Source organism: Ruditapes philippinarum, unplaced genomic scaffold, assembly GCF_026571515.1.
Source record: "Ruditapes philippinarum isolate M1 unplaced genomic scaffold, ASM2657151v2 ctg3342_1_1_1_1, whole genome shotgun sequence".
NCBI classification, from domain to species: domain Eukaryota; kingdom Metazoa; phylum Mollusca; class Bivalvia; order Venerida; family Veneridae; genus Ruditapes; species Ruditapes philippinarum.
Genome location: NW_026863859.1, coordinates 12,158 through 38,661, shown reverse-complemented (window position 1 = coordinate 38,661; position 26,504 = coordinate 12,158). Strand labels below are relative to the sequence as shown.

The 26,504-nt window shown below is 33.2% G+C and overlaps 1 protein-coding gene across 1 annotated transcript in view; it reads right to left on the bottom strand.

The window, feature by feature from the left end:
- The window catches only part of LOC132723561 (adenylyl cyclase-associated protein 1-like), a 45,584-nt gene that overhangs the window by 7,947 nt on the left and 11,133 nt on the right, over window positions 1–26,504 (bottom strand). The window contains exons 4-7 of the mRNA XM_060708298.1: window positions 23,341–23,394; window positions 22,139–22,228; window positions 21,732–21,817; window positions 14,736–14,841 (exon numbers count right to left, since the gene is read on the bottom strand). Of these exons, the coding sequence (XP_060564281.1) occupies window positions 14,736–14,841; window positions 21,732–21,817; window positions 22,139–22,228; window positions 23,341–23,394 (336 nt within the window). The remainder of the gene's footprint in view (window positions 1–14,735; window positions 14,842–21,731; window positions 21,818–22,138; window positions 22,229–23,340; window positions 23,395–26,504) is intronic.

Genomic DNA, 26,504 nt, shown 5'->3' with positions numbered 1-26,504 from the left:
ACATGGAAAACACATACATTTAAGTAGTAATTTTCCATTATTAACTTTTTTCACAATTTTTCTTACATAAAAAGGTACTTATTCACTTCCCTATTTCCTGCTTTTACATCAGGACTCCTCGTAATAAATTATTTGTGTTAATCAACTATGTATCACAAAAAGGTAGCTGGAGACACCGAGCTTTTTTTTTACAATGTAACAAATATACAAGACAGCTATCTCTGTTACCATTGTGCATATTATTAGTTATAAAAGGTTTTCTAACAGGTTATATGGCCCTATAAAAATTATAAACGGTTGACTGGAAATAAGCAACTCGGGTTATATTGCAAAGAACCAATAAACTTCCTATTTTCAGAGAAAAAAGTGAGATTTCTTCATAAATGGAAAGTAGCCGTGTATATAAAACTATATATAAACGTCACAATTATCCAATGAAAAGTGACATTACAAATGTGCAGTACTATAATTATACACAATATATATATATATAATATATAAGTAAAACAGGCATTTGTCTCTCAGCTTAAAAATTAACATAACAGAAATCTTAAATATAGAAAACATTTGGTGGTGTTTGACCCGTAGGCGAAGGGATGCGAGCCAGATACTGGCATCCATTTATTCCAGTACTTGTAGTTATCGTAAAACACAACTTCTGTTAGATTATGTCATACAATAGTTTATGGAGAATGTTTAGGACCTGTGCTACCAATGTTAAGATAAGTGGAGATGACTTGCAGTTTATATTCTACAGAAAACAGATGGTATTGCAGAATAAAACACATTGTTCTGTCAAGACATTGTGAATTGCGCAAAACCCTTAGATATAATGAAACTTTTTTTTTCCTCTGTTGGTTTTCAGGCTTTGAAATCACACTGGCACACTTATGGTTTTGGTTTAGGGTTAAAGTCACACTTCGGCCTTTAATTAACACTTGCACAGTTATAGTTTGGTTTTTTAAAGTAATACTCAGGCACGGTATGGTTTGAGTTTTAAATCACATAGGCAAAGTTAAGCTACACAGGCACCAGAACAGTTATGGATAATGGTTTGGGGTTAAAAAATTTACACACACAGGCACTGTAAGTCACAACAGTATGTGCAATATAAGGTATCCATTATGATAACAAGATATTAGTGGAAAATAAATGCCATACAAGAAAATCAGTGGAAAATATATGCCACATTCTAGAATCAATAGAAAATAAATGCCTCAAAAAATAAATCAATAGAAAATATACGCCACAGAACCAAATCAATGGAAAATATCGATATGCCACAGAACAAAATCAATTGAAAATATATATATGCCACACAAGGCAACTAATATATTAATGAAAATTATATGCCACAAATAAGATCAATGAAAATATTTGTCTTACAAGGGAATGGGAGGAAAATATATGCTACACAAGGGAATCAAATGTATGCTCATTGTAACTTAAAGGCCCCTTCCTGTTCATATTGTTCCTAATATCATAAAGATGATATGATGCATGTGTTGTCACCCAAGTGCAGTAACAGGTTAACTCCTTGTATAATTTAATCAGAGTTAACCCATTACTGCATTAAGGTCATCATATGCACACAAGAAACATAACTTGTAATTTTTAAAACATTTTTGCTATTTCTAGCAAATTTAATTTTTCTAACAAAGTGCACTTGGTACAAATCATTTTTCTGACTTACTAGAGAAGATACAGGCTAAATAGTATTTGTGTCTAAACATTACTTTTCTTAGATTACACAAAAAACTTATGATATCCCCAAATACATGCCAACATCCATTAATCTTTGCTTTTCTCCTGCAGTTCCTGACAAACACAATTCACTGTTACAAATCATAACACTGGCAGTCATATTGTTTCTCTCCTACAGTAACCTGCCCTCTGATTGGCTAATACAGCATCTGTCAATCAATTTGATTGGCAGACTTGGCACACGCTCAGTGGGAAGCTAAGTTATCACAGATGTTATCATGGCTTATTGTACAGGTAATAATTGAAAGTGTGGTAGTCCCACTACGCCAGATTCCTAAAATTTGTGCACCCACACTTTCTCATTATCTGTCCTTTATATTACAAAGTGGCACTCCGCAGGGGAAAATATAGAAAACCGAAATTCTGTAATGACAAATTTGTCTATTATTAACCATGGGAGAAAAAAAGTTTCAAATTTCTATTTAAAAAGATTGAAGACTGACAATTATGATTATAATAAACAAAAGAAAAATAAGTTAAAAATACAGTTTTCCAAGAGTTTACTCAGTGAAACCCTATTTCAATAAAATAATGAAATAAAAATCTTGGAAGGGTTCTTAAAAACAAAATTATGGTACTTATCAAGCAAATAGCTTAAACTGTCATCACAAGTGCTTCATTATGTAACAGTCACTCAGTCAGTGCTCTAGGACTGATCCTATTCCAGTTCTCTCAAACAATCATTATAAATGTTAAGGGTTTTTAATATCAAACTACATAATAGAGCAGTCAACAGAGTATGAGCTGCAAAACTGAGTAGTGGCTGCTGCAAATTAAGTAGTGGCTGCAATCTGAGTAGTGGCTGCAAACCAAGTAGTGGCAGCAAACTGAAAAGTGGCTGCAAACCGAGTAGTGGCAGCAAAACAAGTGGTGGCTGCAAACTGAAAAGTGGCTGCAAACAGATTAGTGTCTTAAAACAGACTAATAGCCGAAACAGCAAAGTGGCTGCTAGTAGCTGCTGACAGAGTAGTGGCTGTTGCAAACAGAGTAGTGGCAGCAAACCAAGAAGTGGCAGTAAACCGAATAGTGTCTGCGAACAGAGTAGTGGCTGCTGCAAACAGAGTAGTGGCAGCAAACCAAGTAAAAGCAGCAAACAGATTAATAGCTGCAACAGAGAATCAGTTGCAAAACTAGTAAAGACTGCTGCAAACCAAGAAGGGGCTGCTGCAAAGAGAGTAAGTTGCTGCAAAACAAGTGAAGGCTGCAGGCAGAGTAGTAGTCCGAAATAAGGGTATTCTGTTTCTTGTATTCTACCATAATAGTTACACACATTCCCAGTTATTACAAACCAATAAACAATCGATTCATGTGTTCATGTTGCCATCGAAATATTTAAAAAAAATATCACAATTTAAGTGCTAAACACTTGAATTTCAATATACAATAAAGAATAAAGAAGAAAAACTTGCAAAAAATTAAGCCTAAAAAAAATGCCCAAAAAACCCTGATCCACCAAAAAAAAATCCCTGTTATCATTAGCCATGCAGTAATAAGTCATGTCATGTCTTCAATTGCCATAGATTATCATGAAAACAAGGTACAAAATGGGAAACTAAATGGCCATTTCATGCCCCCTTATCTCTTCTAGCTCTCCACTTACTCTATCCCAGGCTTGTAATTTGATGTTAACAGCCATATTGTACATGATAAGATGGTCAAGTTTTTATGTTGTTAGTAAATACTCTACATTGTCGGAAAGTCTCTGGAAATCTGAACAAACAGATTCCCAACAGGCTACTGTAATGAAACATTTTGCCAATGTAATGTGATTGTATGAATTCCTCATAAACATGCCCTTAACATTTTGCCCATGTAGCTTAATTCGTAATTCACAAGTTCATAATAAACATGACCTTGACCTTAATGGTATTTAGTACTATAAGATGGGACTGTCATAGGTAGCAAATTTTGTATCGTTTACATCCAAAGCTGAATACTGAATATTAAATCCAGTGTTCAAACTAGGACTTTTTCCCTTTTTACAAAGTTACAAATAAGAGTGATATTTTCACAAGACATGAAGAAATTGGCAATAAATTGTATCCATATACAATATTGAGAATTGATATTGTATCGATTGTTAAGTGTCCATGATATATCAATATCATGATTTTCATTTACAGCCGAACAGTAAGAAATTGTAAGTATTGCTTATGAATTGTCCATGCAGGCACCCTGCCTTATCAGCATTTAATCTTCAGGGCTGTATGTCATAGAATGTCCCAAGTCTGAAATCAGTCTTTAAAAGACCAAAACTGAGACAATTTTGCATCTCAAAGAAAATGTCCTAACTTATGACTCCTATTTTATGACTTTTAAGTTCTGAATAGCAACACTGATCTGATGGGCATTTACACCTTCAAATAAAAGGGTCTGTCATTATATTTCTTAACATTTCTCAGGTATAGTCTACAGTATTTGCCTGAAGATAAACATATTTAATGAAACGGTCTTAAGTTAGTCCTAAAGTTGGTATTATGTCCTAGGACTTAGGATACACTTGACTTTCAACGAAACGCAGCCCAGAAGAAAAAATAAAATTGGAGCAGATCTAATCTATCACCAATAATAGCATCATTCTATTCTTCATATTTTTTTCACTGAAATATTTAATCTCAATCTCTAATCACATATCATAACAATAACATATATCCCCTCCTTTTCTTCTCAATAATATAAAACAAGGCAGAACTGTTTCGGTCCATCTGCAAGTAATTGCAAACATACCCGTGTAAGACTTATTGGACAATTATCATTGAAACTCTTCTAATATCGTCACTTTGGTGCAGTAACGGGTGAACTCCTTATATAATTTAATCAGAGTTAAGGCATTATTGCACTTAGGTAGAGATTATGTCTTCAGGGGAGAGCAATTTATGGCCGCCACACACTGGTCTAACGAAAGAACGGGTGATTCAAGAGCTGACGGTGAAATGGCAATAACTTGTATGAAATTACAGTCAGCCATACAACGTTTCAGGCATCAAGCCCCTAGAAATGCCGTTTAATGGTTGAAGGTATTTTTCCATTTACCAGAACAATTCGGATAATTAAAACCAAGATATAAATCATACACCACATAGGTATTCACAAGCTGATAGACAAACTTATTGTGTAGTAAAGTTTACTCAAGCTTGTAAGTGTCAAGTAAGATACATAAAAAACAACGAAAAAAAAACAAAAACAAAAAAAGCAATGACAAGAGAGTCATGCTTGGCCATTAATCGCTCAAATGAACACAATGATTGCTACATATATATTAATATACATGTATGCCCAACTGTTTCAAAGAATCTGACATAATTTCAAACCAGCGACCCCAAGATAACTAATCCTATATGTTCCACCTATTGAGCTATATACTATTGACTAACTTAACTTGTCAAACATGGACATTTTCATCGCATTATCTCTAATACTGAATTAGGTGATTTAAACTTGACAAACTTAAAACTTTCATCGCAAGGGTCCTAATACTGAATTAACAGACTGTTTCAAACAGGGAAAGTTGTCCATTCAGGAAAAAACATTCAGGTTAAGCTTAGATGAGCCAACTTTGGGAAACTGGCATTTTACAACATCAAATGGTAAAAGGTCAAATTTTTCCGTGCTCCCATTATAATGTTAAGTGTGTTCACAATGTGGCGAAAATATGTCCCAAAAATGTTCCATTCTCACCAAAAATGTGAACAAAAATGATATGTTTCCAAAATCTGACATTCACATGTCACCGTAGAAACCAAGCCAAAACATCATCATTCATAGTTTATGATACAGTAAACAAATATCTAGAATACAAGACCAGACAAAAATGCATGCTAGGTATGAACAACCTATGTGTTCCTTGTATCAAATAACATCACAAGAAATCATATGCCAAGGTTTATTTGTCTTAACTGCTTTGACTATAAAGGAAATATCAAAGTAGCTGGATATAAACTCTATGATTACTTTCACCACCCACCATATCCCCCCTCTCTATACACCAGGTCACTCTTGGCTTTTCAGTGCTTACTCTTTAATGGCCAATTTCGCGTCCCTTTCACATTACATATTTACATCTTTATATACAATAAAAGACAATAATAATCATGACCGGGACTTTTACAACAATAATAATAAGAAACACAATTTTTCTGTTATTGTGATAAAAAATACAAAATGAACAAAATTTTTAATTACTACCTGAATTTCTTAATTCTGCTCTTCCCCACTTCTCCCCCCACCCTTTCTATAAGGCTATTCCATGATACCAGTACAACTCTAGCATGTGAAAAAAAAAAAAAAAAAATTTCTAAGAATGATAAATACATCAGTTACTTGAACTAAAATTGAAATATGTCAGCTTAACCAAAACATGTCAGTATAGAACCCAAACATGTTAGTTTGAACCAAAATATATTAGTTTGAACCAAAAAATATTTTTACTCTCCAAAACTGAACTGTTTGTCCTATAAAGCGTCTTAATTAAATGTTTGTTTGTTTATTTGATTGGGTTTTTATGTCACACTGACACAGAATATAGGTCATATGGGGATGTTTCAGCTTTACTGGTGGAGGAAGACCTCAGGTGCCCTTCCGTGCATTATTTCAGGCACATACAGTCACCTTAGTAGAAGTTCACAGGCGTTCTTTATGCTAACTAGATAGCTTATTATCATGAAAGAATCCAAGTCCCTGTTGGGATTCAAACCCACAGCGCTGAGGGGCAAGTGGTTTGTAGCCAATATCCTTAACCCCTCAGCCATAGACGCCTCCTTACTACATAATAATACAGCGTAAGACTGAAAAAACCCTGAAAAATCCATGAATTTTGTCTGAAAAAAAAGCAAACAAAAATATAACCATTTTTTCTATTTTTTTTTTTTTTACACTTTTCAGTTATGTGCTTGTTAGACAAAAAATCTTTCAGTTTAAAAAATAAATTGATAAGTTTAAACAGTTGATACTGCACATCAGAATGATGCTCCACGATGTAACAAAATCTCTAAATCTCTTCATATGACTACCAATTGTTTCTTGTCTTAATGTTGTTTTTTTTTTGTTGTTTTTCTTTTCTGCCTAAACAAATCAATCTTTCAGCTGCATTAATTGTAATATGATGTAAGATAACCCAAATACTGCGCCAGATGGGGAAAGATTGTAACATTAAAAAAATGGCTTGAAAAAAAATAATATCCTATTCCAAGGCTGTTGAAATGAAATAAGATGTGGCCATATTACTGACTCACATCCCAAGGCTATTGAAATGAAATACAATTTGGCCATATCCCAAAGCCACAATGTTTTGTCCTATAATATTCTTTTTATATGTCAACAAGGACAACTTAATCCTTATGCCTGCCTTTATTCCGCAACTGATTTTACCTTTATGACAAGTACAGACCATTTGAGCAGACCGCACATCCTTGTTGTTTGAAAATGGTGTGTAAAGTTTGCTATTAAGTCAGTAATGCTTATTTTGAAATTTTGCTGAACAAAATGATGAATGGTTTTGTCAAAACTGACAGATGGACAAGTCAATCTCATTACAACTATAAACCTCATATTGAGATATGACCTTCACCTCTAATGCATGGTCACATTTTCAAAAAGAGCTGTCGGTAGGACAGCATGCTCGACTATTCTTAGTGCTTGATAGTAAAAAAAATGCCTGATACAGTTACCTCCTCCTGTTTACAGGTTGGGGTCATGATGGTGAACAAGTGTGCAAAGTTTCAAAGCCATATGTCAATGGACTTTGAAAATATTTGAACTATTACAAAAACTTTAACGTAAATTCTAAGTCGAAAAAGGGGCATAATTCTGTCAAAATGCTTGATAGAGTTACCTCCTCCTGTTTACAGGTTGGGGTCATGATGGTGAACAAGTGTGCAAAGTTTCAAAGCCATATGTCAATGGACTTTGAAAATATTTGAACTATTACAAAAACTTTAACGTAAATTCTAAGTCGAAAAAGGGGCATAATTCAGTCAAAATGCTTTATAGAGTTACCTCCTGCTGTCTACAGGTTGGGGTCATGACGTTGAACAAGTGTGCAAAGTTTCAAAGCCATATGTCTATGGACTTTGAAAATATTTGAACTATTACAAAAACTTTAACGTAAATTCTAAGTCGAAAAAGGGGCATAATTCTGTCAAAATGCTTGATAGAGTTACCTCCTCCTGTCTACAGGTTGGGGTCATGATGGTGAACAAGTGTGCAAAGTTTCAAAGCCATATGTCAATGGACTTTGAAAATATTTGAACTATTACAAAAACTTTAACGTAAATTCTAAGTCGAAAAAGGGGCATAATTCTGTCAAAATACTTGATAGAGTTACCTCCTCCTGTCTACAGGTTGGGGTCATGATGGTGAACAAGTGTGCAAAGTTTCAAAGCCATATGTCAATGGACTTTGAAAATATTTGAACTATTACAAAAACTTTAACGTAAATTCTAAGTCGAAAAAGGGGCATAATTCTGTCAAAATGCTTGATAGAGTTACCTCCTCCTGTCTACAGGTTGGGGTCATGATGGTGAACAAGTGTGCAAAGTTTCAAAGCCATATGTCAATGGACTTTGAAAATATTTGAACTATTACAAAAACTTTAACGTAAATTCTAAGTCGAAAAAGGGGCATAATTCTGTCAAAATGCTTGATAGAGTTACCTCCTCCTGTCTACAGGTTGGGGTCATGATGGTGAACAAGTGTGCAAAGTTTCAAAGCCATATGTCAATGGACTTTGAAAATATTTGAACTATTACAAAAACTTTAACATAAGTGGTTACGCCGACGCCGACGCCGACGCTCGGGTGACTGCAATAGCTCTACTTATTCTTATCGAATAGTCGAGCTAAAAATCAGGAAATTTCATCAATTTTTTGTATAATATTTTATATTCTCAAATAAATATGGCATGTGGATCATTTTTGTTTATGAAAAAAAAGTTGTTTTCAATCATATTTCATTGTTTAATATCAGAATATCAGACTGAAAATACTTTGGCGCAGGTAAAGACTGACCCCCCCCCCCCATCACCCCACCCCACCAATACTGACTAGTACAGAATGATTTTGATGAACTTGTAAGAAAACACATAACCCTAAAAAAACCCAGAAACTTCTTCCATCAATTTTAGTTTAAATATATCCTGGCAAAGGATAAAGGACAAACAATAAACAAATTATTGCTTCAAATGACATTGAAAACTCTAAATTTTGATACAGCATGAGATTTACACAACATAAACAAGAGCACCGCTAGGCGGAGCATTATATGCCCGAAAGTGTTTTTTTTTTTTTAGTAAGGATGAAGCATTTGTAAGACATGGAATTCGCTGTTCATCCTATAAAATTTTACAGCTGTAGGTTGATTTATACTTAAGTTATTAATAATGACCTTAACCTTTGACCTTGTGACCCCAAAATCTATAGGGGTCTTCTACCTTATATGGACAATCATCCTAAGAAGTTTGAATATTGTGGGCCAATTGATTGGAACTTTAATTAAGCTCTAGAAACTGTTTTCAGTATTAAGGTAAAAGTGACTTTGACCTTGTGACCCCAAAATCAATAGGGGTCTTCTACCCAATATGGATAATCATCCTATGAAGTTTGAACACTGTGGGCCACATGGAACTTAAGTTATGCTCCGGAAAGTGTTTCCAGTATCAAGGTAATAGTGACCTTGACCTTTGACCTTGTGACCCCAAAATCAATAGGGGTCTTCTACCCAATATGGATAATCATCCTATGAAGTTTGAACATTGTGGGTCAATTGGAACTTAAGTTATGCTCCAGAAAGTGTTTTCCATTTCAAGGTAATAGTGACCTTGACCTTTGACCTTGTGACCCCAAAATCAATAGGGGTCTTTTACCCAATATAGACAATCATCCTATGAAGTTTGAAGATTCTGGGTCGAATGGAACTTAAGTTATGCTCCGGAAACTGTTTTCAGTTTTAAGGTCATAGTGACCTTGACCTTTGACCTTTTGACCCCAAAATCAATAGGGGTCTTCTACCTAATATGGACAATCATCCTATGAAGTTTGAACATTGTGGGTCGAATGGAACTTAAGTTATGCTCCGGAAACTGTTTTCAGTTTTAAGGTCATAGTGACCTTGACCTTTGACCTTGTGACCCCAAAATCAATAGGGGTCTTCTACCTAATATGGACAATCATCCTATGAAGTTTGAACATTGTGGGTCAATTGGAAGTTAAGTTATGCTCCGGAAACTGTTTTCAGTTTTAAGGTCATAGTGACCTTGACCTTTGACCTTTTGACCCCAAAATCAATAGGGGTCTTCTACCCAATATGGGCAATCATCCTATGAAGTTTGAACATTGTGGGCCAAATGGAACTTAAGTTATGCTCCGGAAACCAAATTGCTAACGGACGGACGGACGGACGGACGTACGGACGGACGGACGGACAGACAGACGGACGGACGCCAGGGGGTATAACATAATATGCCCTTTCGGGCATATAAAAAGCACTGCCATATACTCAATACTAAGACATCAATTCAAAATAAGGAAGAATGAATCATTTAAAACGCATGCGAAGCTGGTGGATTACAGCTTTAACAATTTTACTACAATTCTATAGGAAAAGATTCATCCTGACAGTCCATTGTTGCATCTCCTTGCACATTTACTGCAGGCATGATTTATTTGGGGAAAGGGGGGGGGGGGGGAGAGTGATTTTCAGATGCGTGTAAAACTGACAGTAGCAAGTGAGTTGATTACTTTAACAGGTACACTGTTATCAAACAATGTTTGATAAATGAAGAGTTTTGCGAGTTCACAAAATTGAGGGCTAAATAAATGCAACAGTATTGTATCTTAATTGTTTTTTAAGTCCATCTTTTCAAGTAACCATAGCGATGTGTTAAATTCTCTGGCAGTTCATTTTTTTTTTTTTCACTTTTTGCCAAGCAAAAGCAAATAAAAAAAAATCCTAAATTTATATCCCAAATTATTCTCAAACATAAAATAATTTATTTACCGCAGTACTTTTAACTAAAATCGATATTGTTTGTTCAGGGTTGTCATGAATGTATATATTTATACTAGGTTGCTTTTGGCTTCATTTTATCCATTTCGGGTTGTTGTCTTTAATAATGTTTTTTAGTGGTTTTTGGTTTTTGTTTAATGTCGCACCAACACAGTAGAGGTCATATGGTGGCTTTCCGGTTTTACTGGTAGAGGAAGACCTCAGATGCCCCTCTGTACATTATTTCAGGCACAAAATAAAGGGCACTCGAGTAGAACCAAGGATGTTCAGTATGCTAGCTGGATAGCTTTCTCATTATGTAGAATCTGACAAGCCTTGACGGGCTCAAACCTTAAGGAATGTTTATTTGCAATATGTTTCAACGTCTGTTTCAGTCTGGCTTCAGCAATGGTATCTAGCTGGCAGTGATTTTAACCTAACAAAGTTTTTTTTCATTTTAAGAAATAAAGGGCCATAACTCAAAAATGCATGTTAAGACTTTCAGTTTCATTATGTTATCAAGCAGTAATTGTAAAATTTTGCTCAAAATGGCAATTTTCCTTTAATTAAAATGCCTATTGTTGAATATGTATCATAGAATGAAAATAAAAATAACAGCAAAAATGATCTTTCAATCACAGGTTTCAATTATTCGTGAATTTATTTCTTTTCTCTTGCAACCACACCCTGGTCTTAAAATAACATTTTTTTTTTATAAAATACAGGAACACATTCATCATCTTATAATCAACTAACTGACAATTGTTTGACTAAAATATGAAACAATTTGTACATACGTCATTTGCCAACCAAAATTTTTAATAAGCTCGATCAAATGCAACGACCAAAAACAAAAACAAAAATCTTAACAACTAAACTTATCCATCTATAACTCAGAAAATAAATCACTTTTAAATGCATTTCATTGAGCTACAAAGCGTAACCTCAATATTCGGAAACTGTGCCATAAAATTTGATTCATTTTCACGAATAATTTATTACCTAGCAACTCAAATAGACTGCATTATCTGTTATTCAATTTCTTGTCGATCTTTTACAATGAAATTTATCTATTTTTCAAGAACTGAAAAGATAAAAACGACTCCTTCATTCTTAAATTCTTACGATGCTACCTCGAAGATTTGGCACTTGTGGCGTTTTTGAAGGCGCGCATAAAATATAAAATGTTACAATATTTGTCTGACTATTGTACGATTCCTGACATTCTTTTTGTTGATGAAAATTCTTGAAACGTAATAAATTGATACAGAATTCACCGCCTGAAAATTGCTTTTTACAAGTGCATCGTACTTTGCAGATTTACTGCAATACCGTCTTAACATTTTTGGTAAACCTAGGTGAGTTATGTCGTTATTCTCCTGACTGCTGGAAATATGCATTTGTTTGTTCATAAATAACTTACAGATATATTGGGTAATAAAAATATCTTGGAAAAAGTTTTTATCAACACAGTTTTTCTGCAAGGTGCAATTCAAGTTCAATGGCTTTCCACAAAGTTCTTAAGTTCATAAAGATCTCATGTTAAGAACGTTCTTTAATTTGAAGATCTTACGTTTCCTTTTATTATAAAGTGACTTAGCTTGCAGTTTAGGGTATAAAAAAGAGCTCAAAATAAAGAAACGTAGGTATTAATTTTAAGTGCGTTTTTCCCAGTTTTAACAGTTTTATAATCTCCATTTATCGTATGGGTGTCAATGGGAAAACACCCGATTTACATGCAATTTACGCACAGTGTTTAACATGCAACTAGCATGATAAAAACCGTAGGTAAATTAAATCATTTTCAAGTGCTCGCAGATTTCACATGAACTACAGGAAACTAAGTATTTTTTTATATTTAACGTTCAATAATGAACAACTTTCATTAATAGACAAGCATTTGATAGTATTGCGGGCAATACAGGAGTCCCCTACTGGTCCCTCAAAAAGTTCTTTAATTGTCATACACTCCTGTGTATTGCCATTAATAATGAATTTGAGGATGAAGTCTGTATTTGAAAATATCAACCACAAAACATAATAAAATAAGTTTGTCTATATCACAGTAATGTGTTAAGTTTCCATGCTTAGTAAGGAAATTATGTTTATACAACCTTGTCATATTATTACGATGTGGGATTTTAAAGTAAATCCTATAAGGAATGAAGAAGTTGGAGTGAAAATACCAGTTTCTCGAAAAAAATCTAAGTTCAAGGGGGACATAATTCTGGAAATAGTCTTGCTAGAGTATTTAACCTTCTCAAAAATGTTGATTGATAATAAGAAACATATATATGAAGTTTGAAGTAGATACATTAGGAAATAAAGAAGTTATTTAAAAAAGACAACATTTTTTCCCCTAAAAAATCTAAGTTCAAGGGAGGTAATACTGATATTTTTTTGTGCTAGAGTTATAAACCTTGTCACATATGATGTGGTTGATGACCAGAAACTTAAATTTAAAGTTTGAAGTAAACACCTTAAGAAATAAAGAACATATAGTGAAAAAGCTGAAAAATTTAAATCAGAAATCTTGAAATTCAGGCTATTTGTTGCCATAGCAACCAGAATTTTTCAACATAGGAAGAAAAGAAAAAGATGTGCATAATCTCCAGACTGCCATCTACACATATTTCAAGTTTCATAAAAATATTTTTAGTACTTTTTGAGTTATCACTGGATCCAGTTTATGTGTTAAATTTGCCATATTTTCAGACTATTTGTTGCCATAGCAACCAGAATTTTCAACATAGGAAGAAAAAAAAAAGACGTGCATAATCTCCATACTGCCATCTATCCATATATCAAGTTTCATAAAAATATTTTCAGTACTTTTTGCGTTATCGCGGGATCCAGTTTTGTGGACGGACGGACTGACGGACTGACAGACTGACAGACAGACAGACAGACGGACAGACAGACAGACGGACGGAGGGTAAACCTAAAGTCCCCTCCGGTTAAACCGGTAGGGGACTAATAAAGAGTAAGTAGAACTAAGAAGAAACATGTGCCCCCTACCAAGTGAGCTCGGTGGCTGCGGATCTTGGATTTGCAAAGTTTGAACCTTGCATGAAGCGAATTTGACTCTGTTACTGTACATAATATTAATTCTAAATATCAAATGATACCAATGAAAGCTACTGTTTAGCCCTAATCAAAGTAGAAAACATACAAAACAAATATTCAAACTATCACCCTTAGAGGAGCATGCCCCCAGATTCATGCAAATTTTCATAAAAATGTTGAAAATGAATTTAAAAGTAAAATATTGTGATGTGAACAAAGAAAGTAATTTACACATTGCAAACAGCACTAACAATCCTTATAAATTACCAAATATAGGTCAAAATATGCAAAAATATCTCTTCCTGTGTTAGTAAATTAGTAATACAGTAGAAATATGGTGATAAATACTGCAAATAGGTCAATAATCACATATAACATGTAAATTGAATCTTGAATCTTTTACTTCACTTAAAATATTAGTACATTTTACTCAAGTTTGATTTCTTAAAAAATATTTGGCTCATCTGGAGGCATGCTGCTTTAAGATACCTACAAACCTAAATAAACTATTCCTATTAAATAATTACAGTAACTATGCGCAAAACAAATGTTTAAACATCAATATTTCTTGGATTTGGTGCTAAAACATGTGATAATGAATGGGTAAAAAGAAAGTACAACAACATTATTAAGAAGGGCTTGTTTTTTCCTTTTTAGTTTAGGTTTTACATCACACCACACAGTATAGGTCATGTGGCGATTTTGCAGCTTAACTGGTGGAGGAAGACCTTGGGTGCCTTCATGCACAAACAGGCACCTGAGTTGAACCACCCACATTCCATCAGCTTGCTGGATAGCTTTCTCACATGAAAGGATCCAGTCAAGATTCAAATCCACAGCAATGAGGGGCAAGTGGTTTAAATTCAACGACCTATACCCTTTGGCCACAGATGCCCTCTTTTCTCAAACATAAATAACAATGTTACCTGAGGGTTCCAGGATACCCCAGTTGTATGGTCATCTTTTATGTAGGTAATCAAGTCTCTCAGGGTTCCATTCCATGCTTTAGTCCAGTCAACATGAGTCTGATCTCTGAAATGACACAAATATCAATTATCGATAAATCATACAAATAACAATAACGAATCAATCATACAAATATCAATAATCAATATATTATACAAAAAGCAATAAATCATACAAACATCAATAATCAATACATCAAACAAATATCTATAATCAAGAAATCATACAAATATCAATAATCAATAAATCATACAAATATCAATAATAAATAAATCATACAAATATGAATACATCATACAAATATCAATAATCAAAACATCATCATAATCAATAAATCACAAATATCAATTCATCACTGAATTATCAATACATCATACAACTGACAATAAATCATACAAATATTAATAATCAATACATCATGACTGAGCATTCAATACAGAATCCTTAGTACATGCTTATATCGTGTAAATTAACAAAAGCTGTCAGTAGGACAGCCTTCTCAGTACTTGATAGTAAAACAGGAGCCTGAAAAATATTTTTGAATGAGGCCATAATTCTGTCAAAATCCAAGCTTGAGTTACGGATCTTGGTCTATGACCTCCTATTAGGCTCTCTAATAAATCTGTGAACTTTCAACCCATTCCCATTAGTAGTTTTGGAGATACCGACTTGCACATTTGGGCAGAGCTTTATAAAATGGTACTCAAAGAACTATTTCAAGTCTCTTTACCAGTGGAATCCCTTTAATATACTTCCACTGAGAAAATGTATTGAAACTGTTATTATAATGCCATTCACCTGTTTTCAAATACTGAATAATGAGAAAATATCAATTTCAAAAAACTAGGAGAAAATGGCAGGTGCTTTCTTCTGAAAGGTGATAAGTGCTTTTAAATGAGCGGCCTTTTGTTTTAAAACTGCCTTTATGTGAAGCCATTCACTGTATCAAAACTCAAGGAGAAAAAGCCGTTAAAAGTATCGACAGTTACACATCAATCATTGGGGCAATGATTGTTATGTTTTACCAACTAAAAACTCCCGGAAAGAAATGAGTTCCGCAGATCCTCCTTATGACCTTTCCAGACCAATATACCACACGGAAAACGATCACAATTCAACCAGTATTTCAACCATGGATGCCTCTTTTGTTAGCATCGGTTTATGAACAGTTCTTTCCAGTAGTAACTTAACAATTTAAAGACCATTTCCACTTTGAGTTGAGAGACATAAAATCACACGAGTACAATTTGTATAAGCTTTACGAACCTGAAATTTTGTATCAGCTATGACTATATAGAAATTGAAAAAAATATAAAGTTTTAGCATGGTGGTGTCAATTTAGTTGTGTTAGTGACTTGTAGGTTTTGAAAACATAGAAAACTATCAAAAGAGACTTAAAGAAACTTAGAAATTGTACTATATCCAAGGAAACACAAATACAGTACAATATTTAATCAAAACATAATCAATTAACCAAAACAAATCAAAGAAACAACCAATCAATCAATCAAACAAACAAACAAACAAACAACCAACCAACCATACAAACAAACAAACATCATCGTTATATTTACTTTCTTTCAAGAGATTTGAACCTTCAACAAAAAAGAATTTTTTTATTATCTGGGTAAGCAAGTTCTAAGGTAATTCCTAATTACATCATCCAACAAAATAATTTATTCCTGCAATAAGCCAGCTATTAAAGCCTATAAAACACTTTATATCACCCTTTAAACATTATCCCCTTAAATTAAATAACAAAGTTTAGGATACTTTATGTCTGTTCCAATTGTAGGATTTACATGTTTTAAAATTGGTTTAACTGTTTTTTTTCTTCTTAATAATCAGGGCAAAATGACAAAAATTTAACTCGCACTGGAGTGCTAAAATTTATGTTTTTCTATTAAATCTACCCATAAAAACTTTGTGTTTAAACACAGAAAATAAATCCTAGTACATCTGCCAATGTTTTATAATTTTCCGTAGACAAGAGATTTGTACAATGTTGATTGAAATGTTTCCGTAGAAATAAAAACGGTTTGATTTAATTATCGTGCATTCCATCTTAAATAAGATTAAGAAATACTTAAGCATTGTATTCCAGTAATTATATAACATAATTATATATTTAATATTTTAGTAAATGACGATTATTTTGCGTCTTCTAAAAGGAGGCTTCTAGCCAGATATCATGAAAGTCGGCATTTCTAACCAGGTGCCTGAAATAGTAGAGTGCGTAAACACCTCGAGCGTTTCACTTTCGAAAGAATTATTTTATCAATAATTTTGACAGATAACGAAATCTTCATTCCAAAACAGTGATCTTCGAGCTTAAGCTGTTTTCATACAATTTGTTTACACAATTGTATATAGGTCGATCTGTCCAACCCGATGAACATTATTCATTACAAACTCAAGCTGTCTTCAAGTTGCCACAATGCTCCTGTGGTAAATGTGAAAATAAATCTATAATGGACAAGGGAGCAGTGGCTGCTCAAACACCACACTCTGACATCACGATGTGCATATCGCTCGGAGTGCATAGGTCACACCAGACAAGTGGCCTAGTTAGGTCACTTTGCTGGTCTGACCTAACTAACAGCGAAGGGTGAGGCTATAAAAATAATGCTGCTGCCTCCCTGAAGAGGTGCCTTCCAACCAAAGTCTTCCTTTGTTCTGGGATAGGAAGAATTTGGTCCTGGGAAGTAGATGTCTATAACGATAGATGGCTTGAGAAGACCTCCGTTGCGGCTCTACACTCAGAGGCGATTAAACTAAGTCCTTTGTGTAACTGCTCTAAGACCACCGATGTAACAGAGGCCAATAGTCTAGGACATATGGCATACATGTTACCGGTGCCCAGTATAAATAAACTTAAAACACACACTCAAACACAATACTTGGATCCTCTTGGACTTTATCATTATTAGCCTGTCTACTAAACCTATCAATATATTAAATCTTAAATGCAAAATACAATTGTAACAATCCAGTAAGTAGATTTTCTCGAATATTACCTATCCAAATCTTTAGACAGAAAAAAAATTATATTCAAAGTTAAGAGGAATAATGCCATTAAAAATAAGAATGCTAATTTATTTTGAATATAGTGCTAAGGGTATAACAGCTAAATAGCTTTTAAAACAGAAAGGAAAAAAAAATGTAATTGTGAAACCACCCAAATAGTGGAGAAAATTAATTTGTAATAAGTGAATGTCAAGATTTGGAAAGATTGATGGTTTACAATCAATTGTGACATCATCAATATACGCTTCCACCCCCTCCTCCCCGATATAGTTTTCTATCTGGCATTGTTTCTAGAATTAGACAGTTCCAAGAATAACACAAAATTGCATCACAAAAATCAGATTTAACTGTTCCAAACAGGTCAATCAGGATAATATAATTTTACTCTGATTTTTCAAAAACTTATTATGAAATTATGAAATTTTAATTTAAGTTATATAAATTTAGCTTTTCCTCCATTAATTCTGCCCTTCCTCGGAATTCTCACCTCAAACTTTGAATTTTGGATAGTAATTCATTCAACTCATAGTTTAGAAGAAATACATTATTAAAGAATCTTAGGGGATAGCTACATAATTATGTGAGCATGTAACTGTACAGTGTACTGTATCAAGAATTGAATTTAACATTGATATCAGTTCATTATATGACAAAACAATAAAGTATTGTTAGTGTCTGATAAATTAAACATGTGCTCTTTTGGCTAAATGACATAGACAATGCACAGTGCTGTTGGTAAAATACATCAAGTGGTAATACATTATATCCTTGTTGACCATTGGCTATATTTCATTGAAATTTTTAAATTTCATAACTGACAAATATACTTTATTTGATAGGATATTCCAAGCCAAAGTTAAATAAAGTGATTATGCAATAAACAAAAACAAATATAAGCATCCACTAGTAAATTTATAAATTAAATGAAATATTTAAAAAAAAAATTGAAGTTCTGTTTTGGCTTTGGCAAGTTAAAATTTCTTGTACCCACACAAAAATAAAGTGCATAAAAAATGTTAAAATTGTGGACTTCGTCTTCTATATCTAACACAACAGCATAAAAAATGTTAAAATTGTGGACTTCGTCTTCTATATCTAACACAACAGCATAAAAAATGTTAAAATTGTGGACTTCGTCTTCTATATCTTACACAACAGCACATCAGTGGTGCACTTTATTGTAATATAAAACTTAATGTAACATACAATTTAATGCATATATTACACATTAAGATAGATATATATATATATATATATATATATATATATATATATCACTCTGTATATCTTATCAGATATTTCATAATGATCACAAAAAAACACAAAACTTGTAGCAAGATTACACACAAGATAAACGTAATTTATAGCTAGACTGACATTGACTTGACGAAATGAAACAAGAATTTCATAGCTTTTTTGCACAGCGGTAATAAATTAACAACTAGAAATGTGTCATCATGCCACGGATGCCCCCGCATGCAGCCAAAATTTCAGATGGTGCATTAATTATTTTTTTCATTTTAAGTTCAAAGCCCTTAAAACTTTTCAATGTTAACACTAACCATTTTCATACAATGTTCAAGGCACTGAAATAATTCAGTCTTAACCTTTTAAAAATAGCATATTGCATATTTGTAGCCAAAATAATGGCTAAAAATATGAGTGCTGAAACTGAAAGTTCAAAATTTTTCCAACATTCAGGAAAGATAAGTTTGTCTATAATCATTGAACCACGACCAAATTCAAACTTAAACTGCTTATTCCTTAGATGTATCTATATTATTTTCAAAAAGAGAGGGACATAACTCTGCCAAAAAATCATCAAACCATGACCAAATTCCAACTTGACCTGCCCATTCCTTTGACATATCCATATGTCAAATTTAAGTTGAATATGTAACACTGTTGGGTAAATAATGAACAGAAACTGTAAATTTCATATCATTTTCAAAGTGAAAGGGGCATTATTCTGCCAAAAATCATTGAACCATGACCAAATTCAAACTTGGCCTGGGCATTCCAAAAACATATCCATATGTCAAATTTGAGTTGAATGTGTTGAACCATTGGGGAGATAATAAACGGAAACTGAAAATTTCATATTATTTTCAAAGTAAAAGGGGCATAACTCTGCCAAAAATCATCAAACCATGACCAAATTTGAACTTGACCTGTATTTTCTCATGACATATCCATATGTCAAGTTTGAGTTGAATGTGTTGTACCATTGGGGAGATAATGAACGGAAACTGAAAATTTTATATTATTTTCAAAGTAAAAGGGGCATAACTCTGCCAAAAATCATCGAACCATGACCAAATTCGAACTTGACCTGTATTTTCTCATGACATATCCATATGTCAAGTTTGAGTTGAATGTGTTGTACCATTGGGGAGATAATGAACGGAAACTGAAAATTTCATATTATTTTCAAAGTAAAAGGGGCATAACTCTGCCAAAAATCATCGAACCATGACCAAATTCGAACTTGACCTGTATTTTCTCATGACATATCCATATGTCAAGTTTGAGTTGAATGTGTTGTACCATTGGGGAGATAATGAACGGAAACTGAAAATTTCATATTATTTTCAAAGTAAAAGGGGCATAACTCTGCCAAAAATCATCGAACCATGACCAAATTCGAACTTGACCTGTATTTTCTCATGACATATCCATATGTCAAATTTGAGTTGAATGTGTGCAACCGTTCTTAAGATAATGAACGGAAACTGATGATGACGGAATGACAGAATGACGGAAGGACGGAAGGATGGAAGGACGGAAGGACGGAAGGATGGAAGGACGGAAGGACGGAATGACGGAACAGGGTAACACTATATGCCCCGGCCATTACATGGCGGGGGCATAAAAAGCTACAGTTTTATCTGTTTCGAGTAAAAGCAACATTTACTATAACTCTTATCGTAGGATATTCCACTGATGCATTTTATCTTAATTTGTTGGGTTTTAAGTATCATGGCTATACAAAAACAATAGGGTTTTGTAATCAAATTGCTTTAATAAAAGGGCATATGGCAACATTCATGCCAAACTGGTGTAGGAAGGTATCATGTGCCCTTCCCTGCATTTTTAAAGATATACTATGCTCAAATTTGATATTCGAAAATATTGATAATTGTTACACAACTCTTTGTAAACATAAAATGAAAAGGTTTTAACTTCATACAAAGTAGATATATTATGTTTAAAATTCTACAAACTATAGGTGGTCACAAATATGAATATATAGTGTTATTAAAAAAAAATGGCAGTTTTTTTGTTGTTTTTTTAAGAAAAGACCAACTTTACTTGACCCGTATTAGGGAATGCAGCTTAGGGAATGCAGCTTCCCATACCCAGTTTATTCATTCTTTTATTCAAGTTAGGCATATTTAGTTAGAATTTCATAGATTTCAACAAATTTCTGTGATTAAATTGTTTCACTCAAAGATGAGCATAGTATATCTTTAAGGATTCTGGGAGCACCAGAGTAGCAAGGTCAATCTTCTGTAAGTTTGTTGACTAGCCCCCTCATATGAAAGATTTCAATGTTAACCTGGTCATCTGTCAGTAACCTTTTCAAACCAGTCTCCACACATTAGTCATTTGTCAATCTCATTAACCACCCAGCCACAACACACTGCTTAAACGGCACTTACAATCCATGAAAATTAGCCCCCCAAAAAATGTGAAAATATGCCAAAAATATCCCTTATTGTGTTAGTAGTGCAGTAGAAATATGTTGAAAAATAGTGCTAATCAGTCATAGACCCTAGACACAATGAAAATTATTACTGGAATCTTGAATCTTTTTATTTTTCTTAAAAACCTTGGCACATTTTTCTCAAGTTTGATTTTCTCCAAATATTTTTACCCATCTGGAAACATGCAGCTATAAAGCTTTAATACACATAGTGAATACTTACTTTTCTTTATATTCCTTGACCACTCTATTAGTGTAAAACATACCAGCATCTTGCATGTCTTTCACGTAAGGTCCTGGGGTCGGCTCCTGAAAGAACATGCAAGATATGACGTATAAAAAGTACTAAAAAATGCGGGAACTTTAAATGGTAACATTTCTCTCGGCAAACACAATGTTGACAATTTATACCATAAATATAATATTACAGACATTAAGCAATATCCATACAATTTGGCAGTGAATTAACGTTATTTATTAAAGGGAGATAATAAAGTTAACGTTAATTATTATATGGCCACAAATTGTGTGGTAATAAACAAACTTTGTGGAATAAACATTAATAGATAAACAAACTTTTTTTTATTATTATTTTGTCTAAAATTAAAATGCATATATAAATATAATTACCACAGCGACCCATCCAAGAGCAGGTATAGATTCAGAGATACCTGATAGATGGTTAAAGTTAGGACTAGTCCTATTCTTCTCTCTAAATTCCTGTAAAACAATATAGAAACAATATTACAGGGTTAATTCACCTTACTTCATGCCTTGAAGTGTGTTAAGCTATATATCTGCTGCAAATTTATTTTTTTTCATTTTGAAATAGAATACTTCCAAAATGTTTGCATGAAATAGATTTAGTAGTAAATTACATTAAAAATGAATGGGACATGCACATAATCATTGCTAAATAGATAAAACACTACTTTAAATAGCAGAATAATATTTGGTCCCGTAACATTTTATTATGTTTACATACAATCATCATGTGTGTTAAATAACAGAGACATTTAATATTACAAATCTTTGGAGAATCAATCATAAGATTATGAAAGCAATACAATTTTACTCTTGATAAATTTCATAAAAATATTTCTAAATCATAAGATATAGCTTTATACCCTTTAAAGTGGATCGGTCTACAATATGCACATTTTTCTTAAGTATTTCAAATTTTGATAAAAACAATCGATTATGTATCATTTGGATATCATTAAAAAAATATTTTATGGAAAAAAAATGTTGACAAGAGTTCTAAGTGATTTTGCATGGCCATTTTATATCATGGATAATAACATTCCAATTTCTAGAATAATTAACTATCTGCTATATATAATACCAGTAGATATGTAATATTGGATCATGGATCTTTCATTTACCAACAACATCCATATATTATAATTTTGTGATTTGTTGTCAACACTTAATACTATCAACATAATTTTTTTATGGAAATAACAGACCTTCCATTATAGACCAATTCACTTTAACATTTGCAGAAACAAACAGATGCATTTAAAGATCGAGCCCTGTGGGCTTGGAATTTAATAGGTCCTCATGCTTCTGCAAATGCATCAAAAAAAGTTGCTTTACTTTAGTGCTATTCTTGCATAAAAATATACATCTGATTTGGCTATTCTGGTTTTGTTGGTTTTTTTTTTCATATAAAGCAACTAGCTTGGTCTTGCTTTTTATCTGCAATTGCCATGTCATCTTTTTTGTTTTATGGCGCACCAAAAGTTTTAGGTCATATATATATATCCGACATTCTGTAAGCTGAATGGATATCTTTCTCACTTAAAACAAAATCATATAATTCAACGTACCTGAATGGCTGTGATATGCTGGGAAAGTGGACTAAGCAACTCTGACAAGACGTTCTGAAAATATATAAATACAACTCCAGTTTAACATTAATAATACTATCCTTTATATATGCACGACTGTGTCGTCGCTTTTCACTGAAAAAACGTGACATTTATATAGTCTTATATACATGGCTGCTGTCAATTAATGAAGGATTCTCTCTTTTTTTTCTCTACAAAAAGATGATTGCTGTATACTAAATTTGTTATAAATATTTCTGCAAGGTATATATGGCCTAGCAGCTCTGGTTATATTTTCAATCAACCAATTGCATAGGGCCATAATTATAACCTGTTAATATAATATTACTGTCTATAGATGACCATTAAGGCTACTGCAATGGCTGCATGTATACTGGGTGCAAGGCTTTTCAAACAATAGGTAAATCAGTGGCTATTTAAAGATTCAAACCCAGAGTGCTAAAAGGGCCACAAACCCATTACACATACTGTATGTACAAACTTAGCATCATAATAGCTTCATCATAAATTACATAACAGGACCGAGACAAAAATCCAAATATTTCATCAGCGGTGATTGCTTTTCTCCCTTAGGGTATAAACATCAGAGTAAATTACCCCAAAGAATCTCGCACCCATGCTAAGAAAAATAATAAAACCTGAGAAATATTGTGCTTGACTTTATACATCCTCAGTAAATTACCAAAAAGTATGTACATATATACCAGCAAGGAGGCATCTAATTACCAGAAAGTATGTATCTATCACCAGCAATAGATACTTGCCTCTCTTTCAGGACAGACACGATGGTAATCATATATAATGTCGTAATTACATCTCTCGTTTTATGTCTTATTCTTGAAAAATACCTTGAGAAAGTTATTGATCAGTTAAAAGAGAGCTTCGCAGAGTATTCATTCCTGTAACTCAATAACTTAACAAATTATGACAGTACTGCGATGAACTCTCCAAACTTGAAGATCACATGTCAAGGGCATTTCAAGAGTTAAATGAACCAACTCTAAAGCAGAAAGAATAAAGGACAAGGTTGTTACGAGTGCTAATTAATCATTTAAAAACACTTCTGATACTTTTGCCACATGAAAAACTCAAGCCCTTTTACCGCATGGGTTTGAACATAGTCAGGGGCCAGCCCTTATCGCTCAGTACTGGTTGGTTCCAGGAACAGATTCAAAAGAGTGTCTAAGCTATATAAAGCTTACTATACAATCAAACTAAAATAAATTCTTTAATATTCTATAATATTTCATAACACTGAGTAAGACTCCTGAGAGCTGAAATGTTGGTTATCATCATTAAATACAACCTTAAAACTTATCCTGTGTTGATTGTTCCATTTTTATTAATTTTCTTAGTAAAATAACTTTTGTGTAAACCAGTAAACCAAACCATTTTACCAAAGTTTCTTAAACAAACCAACCAAAGGGATCGAACATAATTGCGATCTTTTGGATACAAGGCAGACATTCTTATACTTTTTTACACAGCTGCTGTAACATTATGAGTCTTAAGCTAAGTAAACTAAGCTTAAGACCCTGAATTTGTATAATGGATCAGCCCTTCTTTGAATGTTGAACAGTCCATTCAAAGTTTTAAGGATTTCAAAAACAAAAATAGAGATACTAACTCATACAACCTTGTCAGAATTTACAAAATGTAAAAGCTGGCCTAGTTCTATACTGGTGGAAAAAGCTAAGCACTCTAGGTTTAAGCATAACAAGGTCAGTCTTCACAGATGTGCAGGCTGGCCTGGCTCCATACTGGTGGAAAAGACTAATGACTCTTGGTTCAAGCATTTTAAGGACAGACTTCACAGATGTGCAGGCCGGCCTAGCTCTATTCTGGTGGAAAAGGCTAATACGCTCTAATTTCAAGCATTATAAGGACAGACTTCACAAATCTGCAAACCAGCTCTGGCTCTATGGAAAAGACTAATGACTATAGGTTCAAGAATTAAAAAATATATAGAAAGGCATAATCTTGCGTCAAGAATGATCTTTTTAGCACAGCAATGTCCTCTAGGTGTGAAAACGATTTCCTGAGAGCACGTCTGGCAACAAACAGATTTCTAATTACTGATCATTCTTCTCAATTGCACGGAACTATGGGAACTTACATTATTGACTAATGACAAAAGTACTTTCAAATATTTGTCGACGGAAATATAATTTAACGACCATATCATCCTTGTGTCAGACACTTAAACAAAGCGTGAATCTCGATACCAATTCACTAGTCAAAGGAGTTACCAAATAGTTATTGCAAAACATATAATTATTAACATGTTTTATGCAAAAGTCTGATGTCATAAAAGCAAATATTGTGATTATGTTATAAGATCATTGGGAGTAATTAATATTTTCGCAATTTCAAGCATGCCATTGAGAGAAGCAGATCGTAATAACTCCTGATCTTAAATCCGCCATATGGCAAAGCCATATTCCGGGGAAAACAATGAAGAGGGGACTAATTTTTTGGGGTGTACTGTTTTTTTGTGTGTTAAAGTAGTTCCGCCACATGTAAGTAATTAGAACATAGAAATGTAAAAAGTGGTTCATGATTTTGTTGTTGTCTTCCATGGTAAAAATAGTCTATAAACCAAAGTGTAAATATGTAGGATAATAATCTATAAACCAAAGTGTTAATATATAGGATAATCTCTATACCAAAGGACTTTGAAGTTATTGATATGTCATATTACTTTATTGCTTTGTTTCATATAAAGAGTCTATCATTATATACCCTATGGTTATTTTATGTTTCAGTTATAAATGGTACATTGAACCATTTAAGAGTGAGTGTTAACACAACTTTTTATTTGATAAGCAAAACCACTATAAAATTTGGTTTCTTGCAAAAGTGCAACATGAGCAAAAACATTTCAACAGATGAAAATGTTCCCTTGAAATATACCTACACTAAAGGCATCTGAGAAGTTAATACTGCCATTGCCTGTACCTTCCCTTGTTTCAGGCAATTAAATCTTGAAGTTTTTTCTAAGGCTCCTGTAGACAAGTTTTTATAGGGGTAGCTTTAAAAAAACTCAAAGAGTCCTATAAAATTTATGTTGGTGGTGGTGTTTGATAGTTTTCACTCCGAATCACAACAGTAAGTCACAATGAATTTACCAGAGCACAGTTCAG